Source organism: Ylistrum balloti, unplaced genomic scaffold, assembly GCF_031769215.1.
Source record: "Ylistrum balloti isolate Yb309-2 unplaced genomic scaffold, AGI_CSIRO_Ybal_v1 Utg370916, whole genome shotgun sequence".
NCBI classification, from domain to species: Eukaryota; Metazoa; Mollusca; class Bivalvia; order Pectinida; family Pectinidae; genus Ylistrum; species Ylistrum balloti.
Window position 1 is genome coordinate 220681 of NW_026782519.1, and position 12553 is coordinate 233233.

At 38.0% G+C, this 12553-nt stretch overlaps 1 protein-coding gene across 1 annotated transcript in view; it reads right to left on the reverse strand.

Moving 5' to 3' along the window:
* LOC132559453 (myosin-IIIb-like) overlaps positions 1-10364 on the reverse strand; it is an 80189-nt gene extending 69825 nt beyond the window's left edge. The window contains exons 1-4 of the mRNA XM_060224072.1: positions 10226-10364; positions 4466-4641; positions 3676-3880; positions 1440-1516 (exon numbers count right to left, since the gene is read on the reverse strand). Of these exons, the coding sequence (XP_060080055.1) occupies positions 1440-1516; positions 3676-3880; positions 4466-4641; positions 10226-10364 (597 nt within the window). The remainder of the gene's footprint in view (positions 1-1439; positions 1517-3675; positions 3881-4465; positions 4642-10225) is intronic.
* Positions 10365-12553: the final 2189 nt, after the last annotated feature.

A 12553-nucleotide genomic window follows, 5' to 3' on the forward strand; every position in this document is an offset into this window, starting at 1 on the left:
GTCTCCCTGTCTCTTGACCCATGTGTCCTTGAACATTCTAGATTTATTCTAGGAACATACCAGTCAAATATCAAATATCAGTTCATTAATAAAATTTGATTAAATATTTTAACAAGTTTGACCCCTTTGACCTTGAAAATAGGTCAAGGCCATTTCTTTTTTCAAAATTCATTGAGTTTCATGCTAGGAACATACCAGCCAAATATCATGCCTCTAGTCCTAATAGTTTCTGAAAAGAACTTGGTTGAAGTTCTTAACATATTTTGACCCCTGTGACTTTGAAAGCAGGTCAAGGTCATTTCTTTTTCAAACTTCGTTGGGTTTCATCCTTGCAACATACCAGCCAAATATCATGTCTCTAGGCTTTTTCGTTCATGAGAAGAAGTTGTTTAAAGGTTTTAACAAATTTGACCCTTGTGACCTTGAATATAACCCAAGGTTATTTCTTTTTGCAAACTTTGTCAGGTTTCATACTGGAAACATACTAGCTAAATTTCAAAACATTTAGTCCATTGGTTATTGAGAAGAAGTTGTTTTAAGAAAAAACTTGCGTCAGACGCCAAACGACAGACTAAAATCTCTAAATAACACAACAAAAACATTCTCATTTAACAAACTGGACTACAAGCAATGAAATTTCATGAAATGTTTTAACTTCTAGCTCTGCTCAAAAACATGTATGTATTTTTAGCATTTTATATGGTGATGAACAATTACTGATGAATTTGAATTAAATTTGCCATAAAACCAAATGAATTCACAACCAAATGTCTGTATTGAGTGATCATGTCTGTAACATATTTAATGCAATACCGCTGAGTTGATTTTATTTCATAGAAATGATGAGTTGTGAGTGGTTGTGTGATGCATTGCAAATACATTTGCCTTTCACTTATGGGTCCTGGGTTTGATTCCCAGAATAGATATGAAAAGATTTGGGGTTATATGCCCGACCACATGTGTTTTACCTAGTGACCCACTGTTAGACCCCTTGTGTGCTTCAAAATGGTGATTCATATAAGTTGAAAAAAGTTGTTTAACCATTGTTGTAAAATAAATAAAGTTTCATTTCCTACAATCAGACAACTAGACATGAATGACATTTTAACAAGAAGTTTCTTTGCAATTAACCTTTCAGCAACAAAGACAGGTTATTTTTTAATACGAGTTCTCTACCAAGACAAGTTTTCATAAGACTTCAAAGACAAGTTGTTTCTTTGAAAGGAAGATCTTACCAGAAAAAGAAAAACAATTAAATAGTTTGATTCTTCAAGGTAGTTTGTCTTCCCATATATGATATTTTTCAAGCTGACATCAATATAAATAAACATAATTACCCTCACTACTTTACTGTATTTGTCTCTACACCCAGACATGCCATATTTTAACCTATGAACTATTAAACTCTGACCTCTTGAACTGCTTTACATACTACTGACCTCTGGAGCCATCCAATAGGGCGTTCCCACTGAAGTGCGACGGCGGTCATTGGTGCTCTTCAGTCTTGTAGAGACTCCTGTTAAAAAAGAGTCAACAAACTATATACATTCTACTGAAGCCTTAATATGTACATATATTTAACACAGTTAATATTTCTACTCATAACTTATCATACATAATACCATATTCACAACAGTTGTAATATTGCCCAGTTTTCAGTCAATATTCACAAAGTCAGGGAAAATATTTTTGTTTCACATTGTGGGTTAGAACAGTGGGGTTGGAGTCCAGTGTTGGGGGTTGGGGTCCAGTGTTGATGGTTGGGGTCCTGTGTTGGGGGTTGGGGTCCAGTGTTGGGGGTTGGGGTCCAGTGTTGAGGGTTGGGGTCCGGGCTTGGTGTCCAGTGTTGGGGGTTGGGGTCTGGGGTTGAGGGTTGGGGATGGGGGTTGGGGTCCGGGCTTGGTGTTCAGTGTTGGGGGTTGGGGTCCAGTGTTGAGGGTTGGGGTCTGGGCTTGGTGTCCAGTGTTGGGGGTTGGGGTCCGGGGTTGAGGGTTGGGGATGGGGGTTGGGGTCCGGGGTTGAGGGTTGGAGTTTAGGGATGGGGTTTTGGGTCCTGTGTTGGGGGTTGGGGTTGGGGTCCAGTCTTGAGGGTTGGGGTCCGGGATTGGTGTCCAGTGTTGGGGGTTGCGGTCCAGTGTTGAGGGTTGGGGTCCAGGCTTGGTGTCCATTGTTGGGGGTTGGGGTCCGGGGTTAAGAGTTGGGGATAGGGGTTGGGGTCCGGGGTTGAGGGTTGGGTTTGGGTCTGGGGGTTTGGGTCTGGGGTTGGGGGTTGGGGTCCGGGGATGGAGGTTAGGCTCTGGGGTGGGGGTCCGCAGTCGGGGGTTGAGAGTTGGGGTCCAGGGTTGGGGTCCAGGGTTGAGGTCAGGTGTTGGGGTCCAGGGTACGGGTCCAGGGTTGGGAGTTGGGGTCTGGTGTTGAGAGTTCGGGTCCAGTGTTGGGGTACAGGGTTGAGGTCCAGTGTTGGGGTCCAGGGTAGGGGTCCAGGGTTGAGGGTTGGGGTCTGGTCTTGGGGTCCAGTGTTGTAGGTTGGGGTCTGGGTTTGGGGATTGGGGTCCGGGGTTGAGGGTTGGAGTCCGGGATTGGGGTCCAGTGTTGGGGTTTGGGGTCCGCGGTTGATGGTTGGGGTCCAGGGTTGAGGGTTAGGGTTGAGGGTTGGGGTCCAGTGTTGGGAATTGGGGTCCGGGATTAGGGGTTCAGGGTTGTAGTAGGTGAGCAGAGGGGTGGGGGTGGGGACACTTGTGTAAGTTTCATATTCTGTCTGAAACAAATTATAGTCCTTAATAGAAGGGAGAGTAATTCCTGTAACAACAGAAACACTAAACAAGATCACTACAGAGTGGAGACATAAAATTCTGGAAGGGGATGTTCGTAACCATGACCAAAAAATATGGAATTCATTCCATTATTATGTCAGTCATACCTTTATTTTGAGCCTACAGTAATCCCATCGAGCTGTATCAAAGTAAGGGTGGGCTTTTTAGAGGACAATTCAATCACAGATATTAGTTTAGTTTTCATGTAGATAAACACGGAGTTAACAGATATCATCCATTACTGCTTCATTCATATCTAAATCTTATTTACTCAAGTTATCAGGAAATAAGAACCATGGGAGTCAAGTCAAAATTTTACTAAAAACCAATCAAGTCATTTTTTATATGGATGGGCATATTAACAGTCAATGGCTTATTGTTGTTAATATGGTATATAATAACAATCAATGGTTATGTTTCAGGGTCAGGATTCAAGGTCAGGGTTCAAAGGTCAGGTTTCAAGGTTGGGGTACAAGTTCGGGGTTCCCAGTTCAAGATATCAAGGTCAGGATTCCAAGGTCAGAGTTAAATGGCTAAAAAATTGAAATCATTGCAGTTTCAGCTTACACTTTGCGTGAAGGAATGTCCACAGAGATCTCAGGGTCTCAAAACAGAACAGGACACTTGGATCAAGCATTTTTGATCTCATGAATTCACTTATCAGGAAAACAATGTGTACAAAAGTGTAAAGAAATGTTGTACACAATACAATTCTTTGTGTACATGTACAAAAGTGTTCAGAAAATTTTCACAATAAAACTTTTTGTCTACAACAATGTTTAGAAAAGTCGTACACAAAACAATTCTATACCCAATGCAATTCTTTCTAAATTCATGAATTTGATTCTAGATTTGTACTTACCAAAGTCTATCAGTTTGACTTTTCCTTCATCTGTGATCAGGATGTTGTGACCTTTGATGTCACGATGAACGATATGATTTGTGTGCAGATGAACGAGCACTTTCAATGTTTCACTTATGATATGTGCAATTAATTTCTCATCCAGGCCAGCATTTTGTTTTAATAGTTCTCTTGTCAGATGTGTTACAGAGCCTCGCCCGCAAAGCTGTAATGTACATTTGTATGAAACATAGTCAGTATTGTAATAACCATGATATTACATGAATAAACAACATAAAGTGATACCCATTCATAAAGTAATGAATATTCATCACATCCATTAATATATGATATATATAATGACACATGACATGAATATTCATAATATACATTAATACAGTGGTAATGAATATTCATAATATACAGTCATACAGTGGTAATGGACTCGACAGATATTCCTTATGAATATTCCTAACATATATTCACACAGTCACCATGAATATTTAAGAAACATATTCATTAACAATAGTAATGTTTATATATATATTCACAGTAAGGTATAGGGAGTTAGTTCCTGAGTGGCTTTGAGGTTCCTTCATATCCCACCCTGATGCTGTTGTTTACACGTTGAGTTGTATAGAAAATCAACTAAATGGGCAAAAACCGGTCAACAAACACCAAATAGATTTAGAAATCTACCCTAATGCTGTGACATACATTTCCGGCCAGAAAAAGAACTCAGCTTTGAGTTTTCTAACGATAAGAATGACAAAAGGCATTGAATTGTGAAGAGAAAAAAGGCACAACTAACCTCCATAGCAATCCACAACTGATCCTCCCCGCGAAATTCTGACTGACGGAGGTAGAGCCCATGGAACTTGGGCATATTGGGGTGATTGCCAAGGTCATGGAGGATGACATACTCCTCTTCAATTTCTTCAATTAGTTCATGAATGGCTTCAAGTATCTTCACAGCAACAACCTCCCCTACAGAATATATGAAGTCTTATGTAAACAAAATTATCCTTCGATCTCACTTGACTCGTGTTAATTATCAGGGACTTGTTGGTATATTTTCAACCCTGTGCAATAATGATCAATTCACCTCATATTCATTTCAACCTCTGAGGATTACCTAAAAGGGTTTATATAAGTAACAAAAATTTGCCTCGATGTGAAATTCGTCCTCGCTTTTCATGAACAAAATGACTGAAAATGAAACGAGGTAAAATTTTCACGTATCAATCCTACTGAACATGTTTATTGTTTGATATTTATGAGAAATTAATTCCACACTTCACTTCTCTAATAAATGTTACATCAAAAATTCTATTATTAGAAAAATATACCACATCTTTCACTTAAGAATTTTGAGTTGACACACATTAACAGACCAGAGAATATAACTGTGAAGAAGTGTATGAAAAAAATAGATGAAAATGAAAAGACAGATTGAGGATAAAAAAATCTGGTAGTAATCAGAAAAGTATGAAAAATCAATTTATATTAACATTGACCTCTATTTTGACCCCAGAGTATCAGATCACATACATCAAAGTCATACAATTATCTTGATCAAGGAGTGTCTGTAATATGATATTTCATTGTGACATCATCATTATGTAGATTTTAAAGTGTATCAGCCTGGATTAGTCCTACAGTATCCCAGGGGTAACTTAGGACTTTACAGCCTGGATTAGTCCTACAGTATCCCAGGGGTAACTTAGGATTTTACAGCCTGGATTAGTCCTACAGTATCCCAGGGGTAACTTAGGATTTTACAGCCTGGATTAGTCCTACAGTATCCCAGGGGTAACTTAGGATTTTACAGCCTGGATTAGTCCTACAGTATCCCAGGGGTAACTTAGGATTTTACAGCCTGGATTAGTCCTACAGTAACCCAGGGGTAACTTAGGATTTTACAGCCTGGATTAGTCCTACAGTATCCCAGGGGTAACTTAGGATTTTACAGCCTGGATTAGTCCTACAGTATCCCAGGGGTAACTTAGGATTTTACAGCCTGGATTAGTCCTACAGTATCCCAGGGGTAACTTAGGATTTTACAGCCTGGATTAGTCCTACAGTATCCCAGGGGTTTACAGCCTGGATTAGTCCTACAGTATCCCAGGGGTAACTTAGGATTTTACAGCCTGGATTAGTCCTACAGTATCCCAGGGGTAACTTAGGATTTTACAGCCTGGATTAGTCCTACAGTATCCCAGGGGTAACTTAGGACTTTACAGCCTGGATTAGTCCTACAGTATCCCAGGGGTAACTTAGGATTTTACAGCCTGGATTAGTCCTACAGTATCCCAGGGGTAACTTAGGATTTTACAGCCTGGATTAGTCCTACAGTATCCCAGGGGTAACTTAGGATTTTACAGCCTGGATTAGTCCTACAGTATCCCAGGGGTAACTTAGGATTTTACAGCCTGGATTAGTCCTACAGTATCCCAGGGGTAACTTAGGACTTTACAGCCTGGATTAGTCCTACAGTATCCCAGGGGTAACTTAGGACTTTACAGCCTGGATTAGTCCTACAGTATCCCAGGGGTAACTTAGGATTTTACAGCCTGGATTTTACAGCCTGGATTAGTCCTACAGTCCTACAGTATCCCAGGGGTAACTTAGGATTTTACAGCCTGGATTAGTCCTACAGTATCCCAGGGGTAACTTAGGATTTTACAGCCTGGATTAGTCCTACAGTATCCCAGGGGTAACTTAGGATTTTACAGCCTGGATTAGTCCTACAGTATCCCAGGGGTAGGATTTTACAGCCTGGATTAGTCCTACAGATTTTACAGCCTGGATTAGTCCTACAGTATCCCAGGGGTAGGACTTTACAGCCTGGATTAGTCCTTTCCCAGGGGTACAGCCTGGATTAGTCCTACAGTATCCCAGGGGTAACTTAGGACTTTACAGCCTGGATTAGTCCTACAGTATCCCAGGGGTAACTAAGGATTTTACAGCCTGGATTAGTCCTACAGTATCCCAGGGGTAACTAAGGATTTTACAGCCTGGATTAGTCCTACAGTATCCCAGGGGTAACTTAGGACTTTACAGCCTGGATTAGTCCTACAGTATCCCAGGGGTAACTTAGGGTTACAAAGTGTATAATCATGGATTAGGAGTAACTTACAAAGAACAAGTCAATGCTTTTTCAAGAGAGGCAGGAAATATGTAGCAATATAGATGCTATGCCTAAGTTTGTTGTGTTTTCATTCAAAAGGTGATGAAGACATACCATGTAGAGAGGGACAATGGATTTTTCATAGATTTTTCTTGTATTTTGTTTACATCGTGGGATAATTATCTTACAGTAACATTAAAGTGGAAGCAAGACATCCTGACTACATCAAACGTATCATTTGACAACTGATATTAAAAGATCACTGAGATAGATACAGATCCGACATTATGTAAGTGACTTTAGTCCATTACTACATTTACCTAAATACCTCACAATTCACTGAGAATGTTTACACAAATCTAATAAAATAATGGTGTCATCTAATGACTAGATGACAGGACTTAAACAGCTCTGTTCCTACTGTAGTAACAAACACTGCTAAAATCCACAGCAAACACTGAGATCCCATTGAAGAGAGATGGTATTCACTAGATACAAAACCAGACAAAAAATCTATATCACTCTGTGTTACTATGTGTACTTAGTAAAAGATTAATACACACATTAATAAAAGCACTGACCTAAATCAACTGTCTTTATTAGTGAAATATAATTTATAGTGTATTTTAGTGTTTTCAATATTTGTTAAAGATAAAATGTTATAGACCCGGAAATTTTAAAAATTCCATTTTAACATCAAAATACTGAATTTTTTTTTACCAAAACCTTATCACAATTAGAACACATCTGAAATTTGTCCTTCCACCAAATTAATTAAATTGATTGAAGAAGGGGGCGACAATTATTCTTCAACATGTTGCTGTCTTCCCACATGGTGTTCAGTAAGGGAGCCACAAGATTTTGAAATACATATTGCCTCCTATGTGTTATGCAGTAAAGGAGACACAAATATTGGGTAATATACAGGATCACAGTGGTATGTGACAAAATGTCTAACAGCCTTGAATTTAATTACATACCTTTAGTGAGTTGGACGTTTACGAACCATAAACTAAACATTTAAATGTGTTTTCATTTTTCAGGTATATTGACAATGTAGTGATATGCATATTAGGTTTACTTTCCTTCACACAGTGAATTCAAAATAAATCCATACCTTTGCTTTGCCACAATTCATACTCCAATTCATATAGAAATCAACCAACTGTAGGACAATAAACCATACAGGAAGTAACCAGCAGTGGGACAATGAACCATACAGGAAGTGACCAACAGTAGGACAATAAACCATACAGGAAGTAACCAACAGTAGGACAATAAACCATACAGGAAGTGACCAACAGTAGGACAATAAACCATACAGGAAGTAACCAGCAGTAGGACAATGAACCATACAGGAAGTGACCAACAGTAGGACAATAAACCATACAGGAAGTAACCAGCAGTAGGACAATGAACCATACAGGAAGTAACCAACAGTAGGACAATAAACAATACAGGAAGTAACCAACAGTAGGACAATAAACCATACAGGAAGTGACCAACAGTAGGACAATAAACCATACAGGAAGTAACCAGCAGTAGGACAATGAACCATACAGGAAGTAACCAACAGTAGGACAATAAACAATACAGGAAGTAACCAACAGTAGGACAATAAACCATACAGGAAGTAACCAACAAGAGGACAATAAACCATACAGGAAGTAACAAACAGTAGGACAATAAACCATACAGGAAGTGACCAACAGTAGGACAATAAACCATACAGGAAGTGACCAACAGTAGGACTATGAACCATACAGGAAGTGACCAACAGTAGGACAAAGAACCATACAGGAAGTAACCAACAGTAGGACTATGAACCGTACAGGAAGTAACCAACAGTAGGACTATGAACCGTACAGGAAGTAACCAACAGTAGGACTATGAACCGTACAGGAAGTAACCAACAGTAGGACTATGAACCGTACAGGAAGTAACCAACAGTAGGACTATGAACCGTACAGGAAGTAACCAACAGTAGGACTATGAACCGTACAGGAAGTAACCAACAGTAGGACTATGAACCGTACAGGAAGTAACCAACAGTAGGACAATGAACCGTACAGGAAGTAACCAACAGTAGGACTATGAACCGTACAGGAAGTAACCAGCAGTAGGACTATGAACCGTACAGGAAGTAACCAACAGTAGGACAATGAACCGTACAGGAAGTAACCAACAGTAGGACTATGAACCGTACAGGAAGTAACCAACAGTAGGACTATGAACCGTACAGGAAGTAACCAACAGTAGGACTATGAATGCATTAATTTTCAATTGTATTCTACTGATTTCATGAAATTTGATGAGATTTTTTTAAATCAATCTTTTCCGAAACAAAACAAGAATATTAATCACAAACATTAAACAACATCTGTTGTCCCACCAATTAGGGCTGTAAACACGGAATACGGAGAGTCACTGACATTAAACAACATCTGTTGTCCCACCAATTAGGGCTGTAAACACGGAATCCGGAGAGTCACTGACATTAAACAACATCTGTTGTCCCACCAATTAGGGCTGTAAACACGGAATCCGGAGAGTCACTGACATTAAACACCATCTTTTGTTCCTTTCAATAAGCCCATATGGCTGAAAACACAGACCAGGTGAACCAGGTACCATATATTAACACATATAGGTCTATGCATGTTCTGAGAAAAGCTCACCCCTCACTTTAGTAACTTTTCAGTGCATGGGCATCCTCAGGGCTTATACCAGTCAATTGTAAATATTCTTAATTAGACACAATGAAAATTAGCACATGTATTATTCATTAGTCACTTTTTGGCATAAATTAGAACATCTACAAAAACTGTTATATAAAGAACATGTGGAAAATGTTTTATTATACAGTAATATTTTACCACATAACCACAGTAATATTTTACCACATAACCACAGTAATATTTTACCACATAACTTTCAGCATCAAAATTGTGAAAATAAGATTATTGATGCAATTTTACATTTGATATAAATAGTGCAACATTGCTCCTCGCCATTACAATGAATTGACGACTTCTATTTGTACAATGATAATCCTGCTTAAAAGCTGCCCTTCCTTTGGTCAAACTGACCTGTTATCAACCAGAAATCATGGCTTCTATTTAGGTATCTACATTTCCGATTGACTTTTTGTCCAACTGAACAATCCTTCCAGCGGAAAAGCATGTGCATCCCATCATTAATATGGCCTGACCTGTTTTTCTTTTTTAAACTTTTGTCAGACTGAACAATTCATCCAGGCCAGTATAAAATTCATGGCTTACTATCATTAATATGGCCAGACCTATTTTTTAAACATTTTTTTCTGAAAGGACAAACCAAGACCACCCAGTTATGGATAACTTAATCATTACAGACTAACATGGCCTCCCTTCATTATTACAAAAAGACCTGTTTTTGCTAAATGCAATAAAATAGACTGACCTGTTTGCTTGTGTTTAGCCAAATGGACAACTCCATATGTGCCTTCCCCAACCAGTTGTTGCAGATCCCATATTTCTGAGGGGTCGGGAAGTTCTGTGAACTTAATGACACTGCTGAAGGTGTCATACAGGCGCAGCATCTCACGAGCAAGAGGACCTGTCAAATAAAAATTTTTAAAAATCTAGAAAATACACAACATTTTGTATCTGACTCTAAGTTGATTGATGTTTAAATACAGTGATCATCCGACTTACATGTAAATAAAGCCTAAATCAAGATGAGCCAGATATAAGAAGAGAAACTACTTTTAAATTCTTGATATCATTATTGATCCTATACTACTAAAATTACATTAACATCAAGACAATTTTAACTGAATCATAAAACTTTTCTGAAATCTTTTCATCAAACAACCAATCACCTGTGGTAAGATTTTTATACCAGCATTATTCAAATCACAAATACCTTGCATATACAAATAGTGTGATGGCCTATATTCTCACCCAATTGGTTTGAATGATCTGGAATCATTCCTGCCATATTCCCTCAAGATCGTTAAGACAAATATCCTTTCCCTGATCTTTAACCTAATAAAACACTTTTACTGCTGACAGATTACTCTCTGAACTAACTTGGCAGGAGTTTTAAATGTGGGCTAGAAAAACAGACCAATAGACAACAGAACAATAGATGAAGATATGTTTTAGGAATTTTAAAAAAAAAAAGATAAAAAAAATTTTTTGCACTTCTTTTGAAGTGGCGAATTTTAAAACACCTCCAGGGTACAAGAAACAATAGAAAATTTGGGGAAATTTTTAAAATCAGACAAAGTCTTGGAAACTCTTTCTGTCTGCATCCTTCTTTAAACACTAATTCAGGTGCTTTCTTTTCAGTTTGTCTATAATACTGTGCGGTTAATGATTTTTGTGCTAGATGAGGGTTTTCTTAGTCTATGAAGTCAGATATCTATGAATTGTTTAAAACGAGTAGATTTATTGATTTATACTCATCCATGAAACCAAGTGTCCATGAAATATTGATTTTTTCTTGCAAATCCATGAAAATTGGGCCCCCTAAAAATTATGATTTTACAGTACCGTAATTTATGCATTATAAACAGAACCTTTTTTCCTCGTCAGTCAGGTGTGCGGCTTATAGGTAGTAGGATGAAATCAAATACAAAAACAGAAAACATACTAGTACACATGTGCAAGTGTGAACTGATTTGTTTATCAAGTACCTGCCAATCACATGTCTGTGACTGATCGTCTAGAACTGTCATTTGCAATCATATACAGGATGGTTTTGAAGATTGAAATAAAAATAACGTTCTCGTGGATTTAATTATCATAACTTTTAATATGAATTACAATAATGTCTTCAGGACTTTCGCGTACTTTGAAGTCATAGCAGAAGTTTACAATAGCCTTTTGTATCTGGGTATTGATAGGTCATCGGGTTATAGGTCAAATTCTAAAAAAAAATGCCATGTTTGTTTACAATATGAATGGCTTTGTATAACTTACAAGAAGAAATAATATGGGACTATAAGAATTTGGTCAGCACGTAAGGGCCTTCATTAATACTTAACAGTACAGACACTGATGGAGAGAATGTTTAGTAAACTGTATGTAACATCAGGCCCTATATCTGTGTGTAGACAATCTGTGAAGGCACCCAAGGCAAACGAGTTCTATATTTGTTATTTTATATCATATGAAATACATCAATAAACTATAGAATTATCTGTGTGTAATTTTTGCAAACTTTATTAAATGTTTCACTGACGATCTTGATAGATTGCCCTTCATTGTCAGTTTTAACAACAAACTTGGTCAATGTAACAGCTACCACTTGGTAAGAAAGTTAGTGGCTTATGTTCCAGAGTAGCTGGTGTATGAATCAAACAAAAAATTACTTTGAGCCATATATACCGGTGCAGCTTATAACCCAGAAAATACTGCAAAAGTACTCAATTTGGTGGAATCAAATTTTAGCGCATTATCATATTTTAAAAAAGTAAAATTAACAATGCCTTTGAAAATCCATAATAACCATTGTTTTATAAATGATATGAAAACTATCATAAACAATCATATTTTTCTTTAAAAAGGTTCAGCACAAAAATCAGGAAAATAAAATGACCCCTTAAACATGTGTTGGGATTATCGGGCAGAGTTACTGCCCCTGATTGTTACTCTCTTACTGGGATAGGTACGTTCCTAAGCCAGCGAATGGTACAGATGTGAAATCCATCAACCAACAAACTTGTGTGTCAAATCTGAGCGTTTGGCCAATCTTCCGGGTCTTCGTGAGCGGTAGTTTGGT